This window comes from Microplitis mediator, chromosome 3 (genome assembly GCF_029852145.1).
Source record: "Microplitis mediator isolate UGA2020A chromosome 3, iyMicMedi2.1, whole genome shotgun sequence".
Lineage (NCBI taxonomy): Eukaryota > Metazoa > Arthropoda > Insecta > Hymenoptera > Braconidae > Microplitis > Microplitis mediator.
In genome coordinates this window covers 19,997,490-20,017,007 of record NC_079971.1, presented here as the reverse complement: position 1 = coordinate 20,017,007, position 19,518 = coordinate 19,997,490, and the positions used below count along the sequence as shown (strand labels likewise).

The 19,518-nt window shown below is 27.2% G+C and overlaps 2 protein-coding genes across 4 annotated transcripts; both read right to left on the bottom strand.

The window, feature by feature from the left end:
• Positions 1–3: 3 nt before the first annotated feature.
• Positions 4–12,349, bottom strand: LOC130665587 (synaptic vesicle glycoprotein 2B-like). 3 transcript variants are annotated; one of them, XM_057466039.1, is made up of 5 exons: positions 12,230–12,349; positions 11,084–11,531; positions 8,185–8,513; positions 4,502–5,673; positions 4–3,542 (listed from the first exon to the last, which is right to left on the bottom strand). In XM_057466039.1, the coding sequence occupies exons 2-5, from the start codon at positions 11,519–11,521 to the stop codon at positions 3,190–3,192; spliced, it is 2,292 nt and encodes a 763-aa protein (XP_057322022.1). In that variant the 5' UTR covers positions 11,522–11,531; positions 12,230–12,349; the 3' UTR covers positions 4–3,189. The 3 variants fall into 3 exon arrangements, with proteins under 3 accessions (XP_057322022.1, XP_057322020.1, XP_057322021.1); XM_057466037.1 differs by lacking the exon at positions 12,230–12,349 and adding an exon at positions 11,706–11,844; XM_057466038.1 differs by lacking the exon at positions 12,230–12,349 and adding an exon at positions 11,688–11,821.
• Positions 11,920–18,119, bottom strand: LOC130665591 (E3 ubiquitin-protein ligase RNF113A). The gene is made up of 5 exons (XM_057466043.1): positions 17,959–18,119; positions 16,078–16,151; positions 15,396–16,006; positions 15,126–15,317; positions 11,920–12,379 (listed from the first exon to the last, which is right to left on the bottom strand). The coding sequence occupies exons 1-4, from the start codon at positions 18,050–18,052 to the stop codon at positions 15,128–15,130; spliced, it is 969 nt and encodes a 322-aa protein (XP_057322026.1). The 5' UTR covers positions 18,053–18,119; the 3' UTR covers positions 11,920–12,379; positions 15,126–15,127.
• Between the last annotated feature and the right edge of the window lie 1,399 nt (positions 18,120–19,518).

Genomic DNA, 19,518 nt, shown 5'->3' with positions numbered 1-19,518 from the left:
CGATATAAACTTTTTTATTTTTTTAATTGTATATTAATTATATACTCTCACTGCCCCGGTATAAATCGTACTATTTTATTATTTATACATCGACTTTTTTTACGCGGTTTTGTGTAGAAAATTTTTTTATAACGAATTTTTAATACTACGACACCCATTGATATATTTTATTATATATTAATAATATATGATACTAATTAGTTTATTAAGATAGAATAAATTTTTATTATAATATATGTTATATATATTATATATAAATATTGTCTGCCATATAATATTCAGCGTATTTTACGCTTCTTATTTTATCATAAAATTTTTTATATCTTTTATACAAACGTGTGATTTAAAAAAAAAGAAAAAAAACATCACAAATATCTTTAAGTAAAAAAATATCATTTTCTTTTGCATTAATGTTCGATAGGCTGAAATTTGGCCACTGAAAATTTTATCACAAAGAAATAAAACATTTTATCATAATTACAAAATATGACAGCGGACCAAAATTAGCCGCCGTAATTTTTTTATTCGACCAACAAAAAACGAAATAAAAATGATTATATTATGATCTCATTACCGTAATATTAAAAAGTATTTACGCTCAACTGCCATAAAAAATTTTACAAAAAAACGATTTTGTAACAAAATAAAAAAAGAAAATTGAAAAAAAATTTTTTTAAGTATACTTTTCCAAAAAATTAAAGGAACAAGAAAATTTTATAAATTTTTTGAGGCCTGTATTTTCGTGAAAAATGGTTGTATCGAAAAATCAAAAAAAGCAAATTGAAGCTTGAAATCTCTAGTTTGAAGATCTTCTAGCAAAATAATTTTTTGAACCGCGGTTTTTGCGGAATCATAAGAAATAGCTCGAGTCAAAATTTTTCTAAATTTTTTGGTTTTGTTTTCTAGGTCTACGGCGCCGGGAAAATTTTTTTCGAAAAAACCAATTCATGGTTCATTTAGGAAATTTATTCAGCTACAATTTGCTTTATTTGTTTCTTTGTACAACAATTCGCTGCTGAAATATCAGCCTTCAAATGAAAAAGGATCTTTTTGTCTTTGATTATCGATATCTTAGCAACTAATGGTCGCACAGTAATTTTGAGGGCAGCTTTAGAAACGTTAATAAATCCTCCACAAGCCTCATTTTCGATTAAAAAAAATTTTTTCATCGTTACTATCAATTTGAAAAACCTTTTTTATTTTTTCGATACGATCATTTTTCATGATACTGAAGTTAGCAGACGTCTAAAAATTTTTTGATTTGATTTTAGATGATAAATTATAAAACAAAAAAGGAATTTTAAAAAATTGCACCTGTAGTTTCTCAAATTTTCTACATGTGTATATTTTTATTTTTTATTTTTTTGTAATTGATTTGTTGAAAAAAAAAACCCAAAAATTTTTAAATGTCTGCTAACTTTATTGTCATACATTTTTCAGGAAAATACAGCCTTCCAAAAATCACTAAAAAAATTTATAAAATTTTATTGTTCCTTTAATTTTTGGATAAGTGTATAACCAGAGTATTATTAGGATTGATCCTATAAATATAATTAGGATTGATATTTAAAATATAATTAGTTTGGTATTTGATATATTTTTTTTTATATATATTTATAATTTTATAATTAAAAAAATACGATTAGTAATTTTTTTACTTTTTTATTTATATTAATACGCACAAAATAACGCGTGTTTGGATAATTTTACACGAAAAATATAACAAAATTTAGTAAAAATAAAAAAAAAAATGTATGAGTGATTGTGGAAATTATAATTTAAGAGCTTGAGTACTGTTTGCATTTATAAAAAAAAATAATTTTTGCTTGTTGCGCAATGGAATGAGCATTATCTCGTATTGTTTACTCATTTAAAAATATATCAGTGATTTATGATAAATACGAGATTTAAATGAAACAATAATTTATCTATCGTAAATTAAATGACAAACTTTGTACATGATATTTATATAAATACTAATAATAGTAATATAAAAAAAAAAAAATAGAAAGAGAATACCCACGAAAGTCGGCCTACATTACGCTTAGCGTGATAAGAGGGTCTAAAATTATTTTACCATAAAAGTATACAATCTAGCTTTTATAATGATTACATTATACATAAATATTAACTACGTATAATAAATTATTTATTGATTATTATTCCTATTATTATAATTGTAGATTTAAAAGTAATACAATTACGTCGAAATAATATACAGCTGTTTACTACTTTTATTTATAATAATCATCAAAATGTATCAATAACAACTACCGTCACTTTATCTATATACATAAATTGCGTATTTGTCATTTTAATAATAATATAATAATAATTATTACAATATTGTTATTAAACTTTTTTTTAAAAATCAAATAATCGCGCGCCTAAAAAAATAAGCTGCGCTAATTTATACAATTAATTGTGTACATAATAAAACAGCATTTATATTTAATTTGTTTCAATTATTTTTTGTGTATATTTACACATACAACCGTGCATATATTTCCTTATATTATACATATATAAAAAAATGACACAACGCTTAGGTAAAAATAGTTTAAAACTATTAAAAATAATTATAAATTAATTTTTAGTCAAAGTACAAATAGCATCTTTTCCATATCATTTTTTTTTTTTAATTGACTATCATTTTTTTTTCATTCCATTCAAATTCGCTTTAAGGCGAAGACAAATATTATTATTTAAATTATATTATTGATATTTACATATATGATATGTGTGTATGTGTAGAGTTTTAAATTGATCGCAAAGTTTTTTTGTTTCATTAATTACGTATATAATTAATTTTAATTATGGCAAGCATTAAAAGTACATTCTTTTACTACTTTATCATAATAATTGAGCTTATTATTATTATTATCATTATTATTAACTAAAATTTATGATATATTAATTACAATCTTACGTAAATATTTTCATCTGATATTTAATTGATATAATTAATTGTTATAATTAATTATTATAAGAAGAAATGGATCAGTATTTTTTTTTTGCCTTCGATAACTATTAGACATTTATACAATTTACTTACATTAGTCTTCACTCTTTGGTTTTTTTTTCTTTCACTAGCTTATTCGCATCATGTGCGTACGATATATAAATGTATGTATATATTTTTACTACTGTGCTTTTAATTATTATTTTATTAATAATTTATTTAAATCTCTATAAAAAGACATTATTTGTATTTGGGAGATAAAATGTTGCGATACTTACAATAGCGAGTGTAAATGCGGTAAGTAGAGGTGGTATTATTAAATGAGCACTGACGATAGTCTGATAAATAGCAGTGCCGATTAATCCGAAAATTCTGAATCCTGCTGCCATGAGTCCGAATGCGGTACAGCGCAAGTGGGTTGGAAATAATTCAATTGTTATGAATGTTAGGATAGTCCAGATCATTGCGAATATGGCTATTAAACCTCCTTCGAATCCTAGTACTGCTAATGCACTATTTTTACTTATGATAAGAATTAAACTGCATACTACGGCAATTATAAATACGAGTAATGATAAACCTGCAATTATATTTTAATTAATATTGAGTGTAGATAATTAAATTTTATTTAATAATTTTAGGGGTGTGCGAATAATTTGAACTTACAGATAAATTCAAATAGTTGGGAGTTTTGAAATTGTTCGTAAATTATCGAATTATTAGAAAAATTTAAACTTTTAAAAAACTCATGAATATTCGGAAGTATTCAAAAAATTTGAATTCTTCAAAAACTCATGAATAATTCAGTGTTCGTAAATTTTCGAATTAGTAAAATAATTTGAATTATTCAAAAACTCATGAATAGTTCAAGATATTCGTAAATTTTCGAATTATTCAAAAATTCTGAATACTTCAAAAACTCAAGAATAATTCGAAGTATTGGTAAATTTTCGAATTATTAGAATAATTTGAACTCTGGAAAAGTTCATAAATAATGCGAATTATTCGAAAGTTTTCGAATTATTAGAATAATTTGAATTCTTAAAAAAATTATGAGTACTTCGAAGTATTCATAAATTTTCAAATTATTTAAAAAATTTGAATTCCTCAAAAACTCATGAAAAATTCAAAGTGTTCGTAAATTTTTCAATTTTAAAAATAATTTGAATTTTTCAAAAACTCATGAATAATTCGAATTATTCGGAAGTTTTCGAATTACAATTCAAAAAATTTGAATTCTTCGAAAACTCGAATAATTTGAAGTATTCGTAAATTTTCGAATTATTTATAAAATTTGAACTCAACTAAAACACGAAAAATTTGAAGTTTTCATAAATTTTCTATAATTTATCAAAAATCACAAAAATTTTTGTCCGAAATTCTAACAAAATATTCATAATTAAATTGAAAAACTCAATAATTGACGAATAATTCAAAAACTACCAAATAATCATAAATCTCACGAATACTTTGAATAATTACATTCGATTCAATAAAAATACTATTTGCACACCCCTAACTAATAAATTTATAAATTACCAATTATTTTAGGGCGTTGAAATGTTGCTGTAAGTATAAAGTATCCAGTAAATGCCGCAGCAACAACGATAACAATTTGAGCTACCAAATGTCCATGAAGTGCTTCTTCAATATAAATATTATAATCAAGATCCAATGTCGGACACGGACTTATAACACTCAGTTTCGTATTATTTTCCATAATACAGCGATTAAAAATTTTAGCTGATAAATCAGTATCGAGAAATTTCGAGTTAACAATAATACTATCAACAAAATGGGTTTTGCTCGATTTAATGCTGATAAATTCGACGGATTTAAATGTACAGTTATCAAAATCAACATGACTAAATACCATTTTAGTAAATTTACAGTTTATAAATATTGAATTTTTATACCAACGATTTTCTAATGATGATGTAAATGTTTGATTTATATATTCTTTATTTATTAAACGTATCGTATCCTGCTCATATTCCATTGAACGAATAACTTTAAGATATTCTGGACACCAGAGAAGTAATCCGTACAATCCAAAACCAACAGCTGACCATATTACCAAAAGTGTTACAGTTATACGTAGAAATGATGATGAAAATAATTCAATAAATGAATTGCAAAATACTTGGATTGAATAAGTTATGTCTGCAAGTACACCACTGGTACTATTACTGCACTGATGATGATTATGATTATTACTATTGACACTGTTAGACAAAGATGGTGAAGGTGGTGAACAAGTTCCACTGCAGTGTCCACGTCTTCGAGGTCTTTTAGTTGGTAATTCTAACTCAGATAATTGATACTGTGTTGTTGCGGTTATCGCACCAGCACCGGTTATATTTTTACGAGTATTACTTTTGTATATTCTTTGATAAACCATCATTGCTTCAACATCATGACCGGCTTCTATCAAATAACGTGGACTTTCTGGTATGAATATCAGGCTGATTGTCGCACAGACAGCCGGGATCCAACACATCAATAAAAATCTGTGCCAAGCACTAAAGTGTTCTTTGTTTTCTAATACAACCATTTCACCAGTTGTTGGTACTACGATCCAAGCTAATAGTGCAGCATAGACACCACCAAGTGCACCAGCACTTATTAAAATACTGGTCCATTTTGAACGACTGATGTGCGGACAGCACTCGGCGATATAGACAAATGCCAGTGGTATTGCACCGCTAACGCTACACAAATTATTTTTTATTAATATGTATATTAGGGTGGTTGTGATAAAGGTAATTTTTGAATTTTTATCGTTTCGTTCTCAAAAAATTTGCCAAATAATTAAGATAAAAAATTCCTGTAAATTTTCAGGTCTTAATTTTAATATCAACCCGACCACGAGACGATGAAAGTTTTAAATAAAAAAACACATGTATTTTTTAAAATTGGATTATGAATTTGTAAAACTTTGGTAATAAATGACAAAAAGTTTTTTAATTTGGCACAAATCTAGATACTCATATGATATTTAAAAGCTCGCATTGGAAATATATATTTTATTTTTTTTTTCATTTATGAATTGAAAATTTTTTTCATGAGTTTTATTAATGAAATAGTTTTTTTTTTTTTAATTATTTGATAGAGCTGTGGAGTGTAAAATGATAAAAATTCAAAAATGACCTTTATAAGGACCATCCTAATATATATATGTACACTAGGGTGAGCCAAAAAAACCAACCTATCGAATTTATGTCTTAAAAAAGACCTATATATCGAGAAAAAAATTCTCCCATAAAACCTTAAATTTGTATGATTCTGTTTACTCTAGACGTTGATAGCCTGTTAGTATACGAAATATCAAGTTTACAAATTCGACTCCCCGGACTTTCTTTTAAGAAATTTAGTGCCCTACAAGAATATTCTAGAGCCGAATTTTTGTCTCACATGGTTCAAAAGTTATAATATTTTTAATCAAAAAAAATTTTTTTGCATGTTATTTAAATAGGAAATTTCAAATGGCTACCGACAGTTTCTAAAATTGAGCTAAAAATTTTGCCCAATGGGAGAATTTTTTTCTCGATATATAGGTCCTTTTTAAGACGTAAACTCGATAGGTTGGTTTTTTTGGCTCACCCTAATGTACACATATTTAGTTGTTTTTTTAAATGAGAAGTTTTAAAGAGGTCAGAACTGAAAGAGTATAAATGATGAAATCAAAATTTTTGTTCTGTCTGATTTTGACTATGGTGGAGTGAATGCTCCAAAAGTCGGTCATTCATAGTTACAGCTAAAATTTGAGTAGATATAGGGTAAGAGCACCAGAACCAGCCGGTCATATACTTTAACATTGGCTCAAAATATATATAGATATAATTTAACATGAAGTGGCTGGCCACTGGTTTGGGGCTGGGTACTGGTGTTCTTACCCTACAAATATTAATATGAAACGTACAATTGTTTTTATTTCTTTGATTCTTCACTTTTTTGAATACATCAATTAATTGATGCTCGATAAATAAAAGCAATTAAAGGAAAAAAAATAAAATATTCTTAAGTTGGTCACCTAATTCTTACTTTCAAATAACAGCATTTTTTTTTCAAAAATTGTAATATTCTAATTATATTGAAAATTCTAATTATAAAATTGTCATGAAGATTTTACTGAAATTTATTTAATAAATTTCGTTTAACTCTTAATTGATAACAACTGTAAGTTATTTTTTCCTGAAATCGATATCTCGATAAAATTGTAACTGCGTTGTAGTTTTTCAAAATTATTGCTTTTATTTTTTTCTAATTAATTAATTAATAAAATTTAACAAAATGGTTGACAGTTCAGAGCATTCTCAGACAGTGCTCTCCACTTTTTGAAAATATTTAAAAATAAATAAATTTTAGTCTCCAAAATTTGAAAATTCGAATTATAAAATTTGCATGAAGGTTTTACTGAAATTTATTTTAAAAATTTCGTCTGATTCCCAATTGACATCAACTGTAAGTCGTTTTTTTTTTAATCTATACCTCGGGGAAATTGCTACTACGTTGTTTTTTTTTTTTTTTTTTCAATTAATGCTTTAATTTTTTTTTTAATTAATTGATAAAATTTTTTTTAAATTAGTTGAGTTATTGAAAATTTTAAAAATGTGGAGAATATTGCCTGAGAATAGCCTTCAAGATCATTAAATATTTTGAAAAGTGGAGATGGCTGTCTAAAAATGACCTTAAATTCTTTATGCTCACAGTGGCAATAAGAGGTTACTTCAACATAGCTTATTAATAAATATCTCAAATCACTTGATGCAAAAATGATGTAAATGCAAAAAATTTCACTTCATCATACTATTGATACATAATTACATCGATACTTCATCACGGAGAACTAAAAAAAGAAAGTAAACAGAAAAAAAAAGAAGAAAACTTAAAGCAGCCGAAGAAGAAGATAACAATAAAGAAAATTTGAACTGGACGATGAATCTAAAGAACGCTCATACCAAATTACGATTAATTTTTCCTCTTAATTTACAAATGCAGTAAATAAAAAATTATATTACAGAAAAAAAATTTTTGTACAAAAGGGTATAAGTATAAGAAAATTGTAGTTTATGTTATAATGTATGATGGGATGATAAGAAATTTTTAGTAGTAAATATTAAATGTCAATATCTTATTTTAAAAAATATGTCACTTATACCCTTTTAATTCTAACCCCTTGAAATAATATAATAATATATATTAATTGATTGGTTTATTACCCCATGGCTGAAATAAATCGTGCAGTCATAAATGTTCCGTAGGTGGGCATAAAAGTCGCTACACCGCTAAAAATAATATGAACTGACATAGCTGACAGTAATGCTCTACGACGTCCAATGCGATCGCCCAATCCACCCCATCCGATTCCACCAAGTGCAAGACCAACTAGTGTTATTTTTCCCAGCCATCCTTTTTCATTGTCCTTAATACATAATTCAACTTCCGCACTTGGTAATATATAAGGTACGACAAAAAATTCAACGGTATCTGCTGCAAGACTAAGACCCGTGCATAATGCTGCGAATATTTGAAAATAACCAACACCGGCCTGTAATAATATTTCATAATTTCAAGTTTTTAAAAAAAATTCAATCTATAGTAATGTATTTTTCATTATACCAGCATCGCTGATTGAGAAATCGGATTGAGTTTAATCGGAATTAATCGGTTTCAATAGTAAAAAAATGCACAAAAATAAAAATATTATTTTCTGAGTAAATTCCATTTAAAATTTTTAATCGGAATGAATCGGTTTCAATCAGAATTTTTAACCACGGATCGAAACTTAAACTTTCAGTGTCTCTACAGCCAGTCGAAATAAAATAATCTCAGTCCAAAGTCTCGAATGAATATCAGCAAACGCGTAAATCGTGAATGTCTTCAGTCAACGGGCAGAAACAAAATAATTTTTCTGCCCGCTGACTAAAGGCTTTCGCAATTTAAACTCTGATACTTATCATTTTTTTAATAGTAATTTTAGACCATAAATTTTCTTTACGTAAATGACAGTTCTGACAGTGAGTAAGTTTTGTAAAAATTAGTATGAATAATAAATAGTAGGGTAGAGGTACCATTTGTGGCCACTGCTTCATTTTTTGACATTCAATCCTTTATTTTAATTAATTAAAAAGTGTAAAATAAAATTTCCATTTTAATAGTGGGATATAAGTATCTCTGAAGAAACTAAAAAAAAATAATTGTGGTATTGCGTATTTTACAAAATATTTTATTTAAATTTTTCAAGTGTCCAAAACTGGCCCTAAAGTGACCTAAAACGGTACCTCTACCTAGTATTTATAGTTTCTACATAAGGCCATTCTTAAACAGTGCCTTACACTTTTTAAAAATTTTCAATGACTCAATTGTCACAAGTGTATCAAAATTTTATTAATTGATTAACAAAAATTAAAATATTATTTGAAAAAAGCACAACGTAGAAGTAATTTCGCCGAGGTATAGATTTTTAAAAAAATTACTTACCATTGATATCAATTGGGAGTTAAACGAAATTTGGAAAATAAATTCCAGTAAAATTTTCATGTCAATTTTATAATTCGAATTTTCAAATTTTGTTGGCTAAAATTTATTCAACAAATTTCGTTCAATTCCCAGTTGATAACAACTGTAAGTAATTTTTTAAAAATTCTATATCTCCATGAAATTTTCCATTTTTCAATTAAGGTTTCAACTTTTTTTTAATTAAATGATAAAATTTTAATACAGTTATAAGTTATATAACAGTTAAAAGTCACTTTATATTTTTAAAAAGTGAGGAGCACTGTCTGAGATTACCCTTAATAATAAATTGCAAATGACAATTAACGCTCCCAAGTAGCACACTTGCCTTTGTGACATCTATAAGATATCAGTTTGTAGTCTACTTTTTGTCATATCGATAAGGCACCAATATGTTGACAAAACGATCAGATATTTATGTCACCGAAAAAATATCTACTTAAAAGACTTAACACAAGTGACGACTAAAAGTAAATTACAAATAGTGGTACACTGTAAACAATCACCGGGGTAAGTCCAAGCGGTGTAGGTGTTAAAATCGGCGGTGTTAAATTTCAACACCGAAAGCAGTGTGAAAATAACGCTGCCGCCGGTGTAAATATTCTGTACCGGTGTTAAAATATTTTACTTTGTGAATATTTTTACTTATTCGATCACTACAGTTAAATAACGGTTTTATTAATTAATTAAATTATTGGTGATTGAACGTATTACATAAATAAATACATAGCAAAGTTGAAATTCCCTCCTGATAATATTCATTAAATTTTTTTATTTTTTGACTCGTCTGTTTCCGAGAATGGAAAGCTCGAAAACGTTATTGTCTGTAAATTTTTGAGCTCCAAAAACATTTATTTATTTTTTAAACAAAAAAAAATACGTTTAGTTAAAAAAAAGTTCATACACATAAACAGACGGATGGACGAACGGGCGGATGTTCAGTTTGAAATCAATAAAATTCTACCAAAAAAATTTTAAATCTATAAATTTTTATAAAGTATAGAACTGACATTTTTTGTGTTTTATAAGCTTTTCAAAGTTAATACTCCAAGCGGACGTAGTTTACTTCGCTTTTGCACCGGTATTACTCCGCTTTTATACTGGTTTAACACCGGTATTTTAACACTACCGAATTACGCCTCCTACACCGGTGTAATTTCATTTTAATACCGCTCTTTTTACAGTGTAAAATAAGTCATCTAAATGACTTTTTAATTGACATAAGTCAGGAAAAACAACACAAATTTTCTCTGTCTCCGGAACCAACATTTGCATGTCGTATTTATACCAAAAAAGGTGACTCTGAGACAAAAAAAATTAGTCATCCTTTTAATAGACATCTTAAAGTTGTCTCTGTGCTACTTGGGCTTATGCTAATAGTTGATCACACCATAGATCTTAAATAAACTTATTTCTGACTGGCTGCTGACACTGAAACTTTAAGTTCTATGCAGGTAATCATGAAAAATTTAATGTGTAACTCAGGACGAAACCCGATTTCACTGCGGGTGATGTCAGCCAACTTCAGTCTGAAATCGTTTCTTTCATCCCTCGTCACCCAGTATCCTATTAATTTATATAAATAAAACAATGAAAGCAAACCTGTTTTATAGCATCCTCATGAAATTGCCCAAGCAAATTATCATCAATATTTGATGAATCAATCAAATCATACTCTGCAGAATCAGCAAATGTAACAACACCCCCACCAGTTTTTTCACTTACTCCACAAACTTTTTCACCACTGGCATCAGTCTCAATCGCAGACGTTGTAGCTGGAGAAGTTATCGCTGTGACTGAATTTGTTGTTGCTGTCATAGCTGTCGTGGTGTTGCTGGTGGAGTTAGTCGATGTCATTTCGCTAGCCATTTGATGATTACTTTCTTCAGTATACATTCTTGTATGACTTCTGATTCCAAACCTGCCACCACCCCCACTTCGGCTGCTGATAATTCCCTTTTCCTGTAATAAACCACTGGATTTTCTGTCGCCAACAAGCGACAGAGTTTCCTCCTCCAATGGGGGTGACATCACCTTCATTACCACTCATCTATAATTAAAAAAAAATATATTTATTATAAATTATCATTGGAAAAAAAACTTTAGTCAATTGAAGTACGAGATATTAAATAAAATTATATTATCAATTAAACTTGAGATTCTTATACATGTAAATTCGTAGATATATACATGCATACATACTTACATACACACACACACTAACCTGGTAAAGTGATAATTTAATTCTCACAGTGATTTTATTTATTTAAAATACAATAATTATAATTATTTTATTTAAAAACTACATTATTTTAAATTAATTATTTTTAAAATAAATTAAAACAGTTTTAGACTTTTTTTTTTTATTCATTGTGATTTAAAAATATTTAACTATCGTATCAATTAATTAATTAATCAATAATTAATAATAATTTACAACCCGTATGTAATTATTAATTTTATAAAAAATTTCATCTTATAATGGATTAAATATTAGTACTGCCCATTAGCACTAATTACTACTTGACATGATGGTAATAATTATCAGCAATAATAATTAATTAATTATAATAATTATTTAGTCAACAATATTAACAGTAACGTTGATTTTAAAACAATTATATACACGTTTTTATAAAATTAATTATTATTAAATATACAAAATGAAAAAAAAATATTTAGTCTTGTGTGTTTTGTATCGATTTAAAAGACAGTGAGTCGGTCTCTCGGACACAAACACACACTCACATATTTAACCACCCACGCGACACACAAGCTGTAAAGAGTGAATACTATCCAACTGACACACATTGGCTGCTGTACATTCAACGCTATGTTATATCCTCGGTAAAACATCAACTCCAAACTGCGGACATCAGTTTCTCAGCATCAATTAAACTGAAAATTTAAATTAATTTTTAAATTGCAGGTCAATTAATCAATTAGTAATTAATAATTACTAAGAAGGTAAATGACCCAGTAATTGAACGTGACTCGGTTTCTGACGTTTTTTATTTTAACAATTTAAATTTTATGTTAACAACTAAATTAACTATAGTATGAAATACATTGAGAAAAATTAACAGTAAAAATTCTTGTGATAAATTATTTTTTTAAAATTTTAAAAATTAATTGCCTGAGGCCATAGAAAATAAAATTTTTCACTGATATATTCTTGATTCAAAAAAATTTTTGAAAACCGCAATTTTTTCGGGTAAAGTAGAAATCTCTAAGAGAATTCTCTTGGCTCAAGAAAATTTTGACGGTTTCCGGAAACGTTTGTCTGCAAAAATATTTTTTTTACTCAAGACTTTTTTTTCTGCAGAAATATTTTTTTGGCTGAAAAATAATTATTTTAGCAATCGAACACTAGTATGACTTAAATTCAAATTGAACACTTTCTTTATATGATAATTAATTACTTTGAGTTAAAAAACGAATAATTTATTGACCCAAGAAAATTATTTTCTTTAAAAATTAATTTTTTTCTCAGTGTATAGTAACAAGTTTTGCACTTTATTGTAAATAATTTTAAATTAATAACTTTTTATTAAAAATATTAAAGAACAGCGCAACAGATTTTTTTTCTTGAAGTCTTAATTATGTTAATTAAAGTATGCTGAGTATTAAATATTGTAATGTTACATCATTTAAGTATGCAAATAAAACTAAATTATATATATTAATATCTTCAAAATTGAGTATATTTAGATTTTAAGTCGTGATTAAATTAAAGAAAATTAATTTAAACGTTAAAATATGAGGGACATTAAATGGGACAGTAATCAGCAGGTGTGTTATTGTAGGTGACTCTCAAATTTTACCCTCGAAAAATTATAATTTATACATGATATAAATAAATGCTGTTTTGATAATAACTAAATTATTGTAATAAACCGGCTTATAGTTATGATATTAAAATTAATGAGGTTTTAAATATTAAACTTACAATCGTTAGTATGTTGGTATAAAAATTTCTCCAAGAAAAATTGATTTTATTTGAAAGATTAAACTATTGGACATTTAAATTTATTTAATCGGTTTTATTGTAATGATAACTTGGGTTAAAAACTATGAAACCAACCAACATTCGGTTGCATATGAGGATCAACAACTGGGTCTATAGAGAGCCAAGAACTGTAGACTATCAAAAAAATCCATATGGGAACCCAGCATAGATCCCGATATAAATTCTCACATGGGTTCCTATGGGGATCTACACCATGCCAAATTCTCATGAGAACTAGTATGGATTTCCATGTGGATTTTTACAAAGATTTCCGGTGGGAATCTGCACCATGTCAAGATCCATATGGGAATATTGTATGGATTGGGAATGAGAAAAATTAACAGCGTTATTGATACAAATACCATAAAAAGCGTATGTGTTTTCATAAACTTTCCTGGAGTACAATACCTTGGTACGATACCTAATTTAGTGTTTTATCTAAATTATTTGTAATTTCTATAAAGATGTAATACTTGTTGAGTTAATTAATATATCAATGACTTATTACAAATACTGATATAAAAAACATCAATTAATTAATTTTTAGTCAAAAAGTATCCTGTTAATATGTAGACGATAGGCATAGAAATCAGATAACCCTGATTCTATAGAAATTACTTATGTAGAATCTCAGATTTCAATATAAATTTCCCACAAAGAAATCCGTATATCCAAGTCCCTATATGGGAATCCAAGTACCAAGAGTTTCCTGTATAAATTTTCCATATGGAAATCCAGATACTTATGGTTTCTTACATGGATTTTTATATAAATCCATGCACTCCTACATGCAGAGAATTTTATAGTATTTTTTACGTAAAAAATTTATAGAAAAATTACTATGTCATACTATGTCATAGTAACATGAGGACAGTATGGAATTATTGAACAAATTACTGATAACGTAGAAATTTTTAAAATACATCGAACATAATTTACAACGTGCATTGTAATTTTATCCAAGAAATTTAAATTTCTTAATCTGTTGCTTTGTCAAAATTACAATGCACGTTGTAAATTCTGTTCAATGTATTTTAAAAATTTCTACGTTATCGGTAATTTGTTCAATAATTCCATACTGTCCTCATGTTACTATGACATAGTAATTTTTCTATAAATTTTTTATGTAAAAAATATCGTAAAATCCTCTGCGTGTATATTAATTCCTATGGATTCTTACATAACTCCATACTTTCCTATATGGATTCTCATTCAATCCTACCTGGATTTTGCTGATAGGATTCGTATATGAATTCTTATATAAATCCATACACTCCTATATTAATTCCTATGGATTCATACATAATTCCATACTCTCCTATATAGATTTCTATGGGTTCCCATGCAATCCCACATGGATTTTTTTTGATAGCGTAGCTTGTCAATTTTTAACAGTCATAAATCCAGTCCACGAGAGACTCTTTTTTACAGATAAATTATAACTGTCTATTTATTTTAGACCCTTTCAATACTCTTCCATCATCGAATCTTAAACAATGTATTAAAATACTCGATTTTTATTTTACAACTGATGTATTAATTTTAATCCGCAATTTTAAAAGTCAGTAACTGGGCCACTTACCTCACTGTAAGTTTAAAATAAATTAGAAATTACTAAAATAACTTAAAAACTACCATTAACAATTATCATCATCACTACTCTCGTCACTGGACTGATGAGTTACTTTACTATCTTCAGATTTAACTCTTGCAATTATTTCTTTAGCAGGATTAAAAACACCGTTTGTTTGAACATTACATACGTAACATCTAGTTGATTTTTTGTACTGCTCTAAGGCACATTTTTCACAGAAATAATGCTTACATCTGCAACACACGAGATTAATTATCAGTAATTAGTATTAGAATTAAAATGATAATAAATAATTATGTAATAAAACATACTTAGTAACAATGGGATCAACAAATGTATCGCGACAGATGAAACATTTGAATGGTAGATTGTCTTCATCACTGTCGATTTCGTATTTTTTATCATCTTCGTCACCACTATTTGCCCCAGCACCAGTGACTGCGTCGCGTTCAAGTTGCCAGCCTAGTTTATAATCTGAACGGTCGTGTAAAAATTTACAACTGTCTCCGAATCCACAGTAACCCGTCTCTTTATAATCTTTACAAATATCTGGTTGATAATCCCACCGTACAGTTGCACGTAAATTCGCAGGTGCTCTTATTGGGCCTTTACGTACCATTCCACTGGATGCATTACCAGCAGCAGTATCTTTTTTCTTGTAATACTGAGAGTAATTATTTAATCCGCGGTATATTTTATCATCTTCTTTACCCTCAAGTTCTTCATTTATTTTTTGCGCACGTTCAAATATTGACTGAGCGTCTTTTTCTAATTCTGTTTCGGTTTCAATTATGGCGGTTGCACCTTGATCACTTGGACCTGCTACTACTGCTGTTCTGCGGCTTTTATATGAGACTGATATATTTTCTTCATCTTCGCTGCTGTCTGTCTTTGTTGTTTTTCGTTTACTTGATGTATTTGTCTAGTAAAAAAATTAAATTTCATTTAATTTGGTCTTGAAAAAATTTAAATTTGAGTTTATTATCAACTTACACTTTGTCGTAAAGGATTTGGGCCCAAGTTTCTGCGTTCTTTTTTTACTACCTTGGTTTCATCTTCACTACTTCCTATAATTAATGTAAATTAATAATTAAAGTACAGATAAATTTTTGTAAACAGAACATCAGTATTATCGCACTGTTAAAAATTTTTTTCGATTTTTAAAGATAATTGCCATGGAAAATTAATAAAAATTATGAATTTCACAGGAATATTCGATTTCGCCCATAATTAAAAAAATTAAAAAGTAATCTCTCACAATGTGACTACATAAAAATATATGTTCTATGTGATTAGTAAAGATATTGAATTGAATTTGAAGTAAAAAATTTTTGCTAAATGAAGTAGTAATTTTTTCTTTTAAAATTTTCAATTAGTTTTGAATATATGGATTTATATAAGAATCCATGTAGGAAATTATGGGTACCTGAGTTTCCATATAAGAATTTGAATACATGGATTTCGTTGTGGGAAATTCATATGGGAATGTGAGTTTCTATATAAGTAATTTCTATAGAATCCAGGGTATCTGGATTTCTACGTCTATCGTCTATTGATACAATTGTATCAAAAAAATCCATATGGAAATCCAGCTTAGATTCTATGTGGGTTCCCACATGGCATTTTCAGATGGATTCCCATATGGTTTCCTATAGGAATGCAGCATAGATTCTGATATAAATTCTCACATGGGTTCCTATGAAAATCCACACATTATTCATATACAAATATCTATAGATAGACATAGAAATCCAGATTTCTATATGAATTTCCTACGACAAAGTCCATTTATTCAAGTTCCTATATGGGAACCCAGGTACCCACAGTTTCCCATGTGGATTTCCCATATGGGAATACAGATACAGATACCCATGGTTTCCTACCATGTAGAATCCATATTCTTATATAAATCCATACTTTTTTATATGGATTCCTATGGGTTCCCATGCAATCTCACATAGATTTTTTTGATAGAGAATCTATGCAGGATTTATACAGGAAACCATATGAGAATCCATCTGAAAATGCCATGTGAGAATGATACTGAAGTTAGCAGACGTCTAATAATTTTATGATTTTTTTTTAGACGATAAACTACAAAAAAAAATATTTGAAAAAATTGCACTTATAGTTTTTAAAATTTTCTACACGTGCATATTTTTAGTTTTTTTTTTTTTTTTGTAATTGATTTGGTGGAAAAAAAATCCGAAAATTACTAGTTGTTTGCTAATTTCAGGATCATCATGTGGGAACCTACACAAGAATCTACGCTAGATTTTCATGTGGATTTTTTTGATAGAGTTGTGTTTAATAAAGTTTTGCTATGAATTATCTTGTATTTAAAAACTAATTATACATAAAAAAAAAATTGATTTTATATAAAAATTAATTGACTAATAGACAATAAAAAAATAATTATTTAAATACAACAAAATAAAATACAATGTACTTTTAATTGTTGACTTTGACAACTTGGAAATTTAAAGAGTAAAATGAAATATATAAAGAAGCTAATTTATAATCATATTCATATTTTATATTTCCAACTGATTTGAGTTTGGCAATAACTTCAAGTAATTTGCATTAAATTTCTAGGGAAATTTTTATCTTTAAATAAATCATCGCAATATTTCCAACGACTTCAAAATCTTTTTGCGCATATGTTTAAATCAAATTTTATAATATTTTTTAATTTCTTTTAAAATTTTTCGACATCAACTGATTTCATGATCATAAATTTTCAAATAATTTTTTTTTTATTAATATGCAATTTATCAATAGAAACCAAAGAAAAATTTGAATAGTTGCAATATTTGGTATCAAAACATAACCTCTGTTATATTGAAAAAAAATTTTAAATGAATATTATTTTACCTGATGAATTTTTACGTTGTCGAGTGGCATTATTGCGTATTTTTCGTTTTTTAAATAAAAATGTACAACTATTTTTTTCTTTATCAGTATCCATTATTATTTTTTATAGTTTTGTTTACGTTTTGCTCACGTTCTATCTTTCACTTATGTTATATTTATAAATAGTAGTGTTGTAACATCGAATTCGATTAATCAAACAATCGATGTTTTTGCTTCGATTGTCAATATTTTTTAATCGATTGTATAGGATTCGATTAATCGAATAAAAATCGATTTCATTTTTTAACATCGATTTTTTCATAAATAGCTTTCATTTAAATTTGTTATGAAAATAAAAATTTTTTGTTTCAAATTCAGAAATATTATTCTTGGTTCAAGAAAAAATATAGTAGATATAAATGTCCTTCGTCATTTGTAACCTTTCAGTTTCCACTTCCAACACCTTTACCCTAATTAAAGAAAATGATTTACTCGATGATGAATGCATATCTATGTTAGAGTGTTTAAAAAAATCGATTTTTTTTTTTCTCAAAGAACATTGAAAAATCGACAGAGTATATCTAGATAAAGACCCTGTTAAAATATGAGACCTTAATATTAATATTTTAAGGTGGCGATTCGCGATTTTCTATTTTTCATTTAAATAACATGGGAAAAAAAAAATTTTGTTTGGAATTTTATACCTCGGCGATGGCTTATTGAACAGATAAGTTCAGGATATATTTTTGTAGGGAATTGAACGCTCTACAAAAAAAGTCTCTTAACATTTTTTGATAAATCCATCTGTTCAAAGTTATGGGAGCTCGAAGTCTGGTTAGAGTAAATTTCCAGATCTTTTTACTTTTCCGGCGAAACTATCGGACTTATCATAAAATGTTATAAAATCTTTTTTGTAGACAATTTTATTTCCTACAAATTATCATTGGCAAATTTTTTTAAAATTCTACATTGTTTTCTAATTATTTCCATTTTAATGCCAAGCTCCTAAAAAAATAGTCTTTTGATCGATTTTAAGAGCTTGCTCGTGAAATATAAACAAATTTTTCATTTTCACTAGAATAAATTTCAAAAATAAGAACGTTTTATATAATATTCATAAAATATTAATCAAGTACGCAAATAATAAATATAGTGACACTTATTAATTAAATACTTATGTATACTTTTAATGTTTTCGGTTTTTTAACTTGTCAATATGCATGTAATAGCTTGAAGATCCTCACGATTGGTTTCTACTAAGACTTTTTTTTCTAACAGCCTTTTTAATTCTAACTGCTTCATTTTTTCGCTATTGGAATCAATTTCTACTAATTTTTTTTCAAGACAGAATTACAATCGCATTCGCGCCGCGCCACTTTTCGAACAGTTTTGACAGAAAAAAAGTTTATCGGATTTTTTCAGTCAAAAGTAAAGAAAGTAAAAATTTTTCCAGCTTTGTGACGAAATTCCCTGACTTTTTCCTGATTTTTCCAGTATATTTATAATTTCCTGACATTTCCAGATTTTCCAGACATGTGGCTACCATATATATATGTAATTCTTTCACATGGTTCCTATATT

What these genes read in the sequence shown, in the direction of transcription:
- LOC130665587 (XM_057466039.1), bottom strand. Translation starts at nt 11,521, where the DNA reads ATGAAGGTGATGTCACCCCCATTGGAGGAGGAAACTCTGTCGCTTGTT. An exon ending in ATGAGGATGCTATAAAACAG is followed by an intron (nt 8,514 to 11,083) that starts GTTTGCTTTCAT and finishes ATATTATTACAG; the next exon opens with GCCGGTGTTGGTTATTTTCA. An exon ending in TCAACGCCCTAAAATAATTG is followed by an intron (nt 3,543 to 4,501) that starts GTAATTTATAAA and finishes ATATAATTGCAG; the next exon opens with GTTTATCATTACTCGTATTT.
- LOC130665591 (XM_057466043.1), bottom strand. Translation starts at nt 18,052, where the DNA reads ATGGATACTGATAAAGAAAAAAATAGTTGTACATTTTTATTTAAAAAA. An exon ending in ACAACGTAAAAATTCATCAG is followed by an intron (nt 16,152 to 17,958) that starts GTAAAATAATAT and finishes CATTAATTATAG; the next exon opens with GAAGTAGTGAAGATGAAACC. An exon ending in CAAATCCTTTACGACAAAGT is followed by an intron (nt 16,007 to 16,077) that starts GTAAGTTGATAA and finishes TTTTTTTACTAG; the next exon opens with ACAAATACATCAAGTAAACG.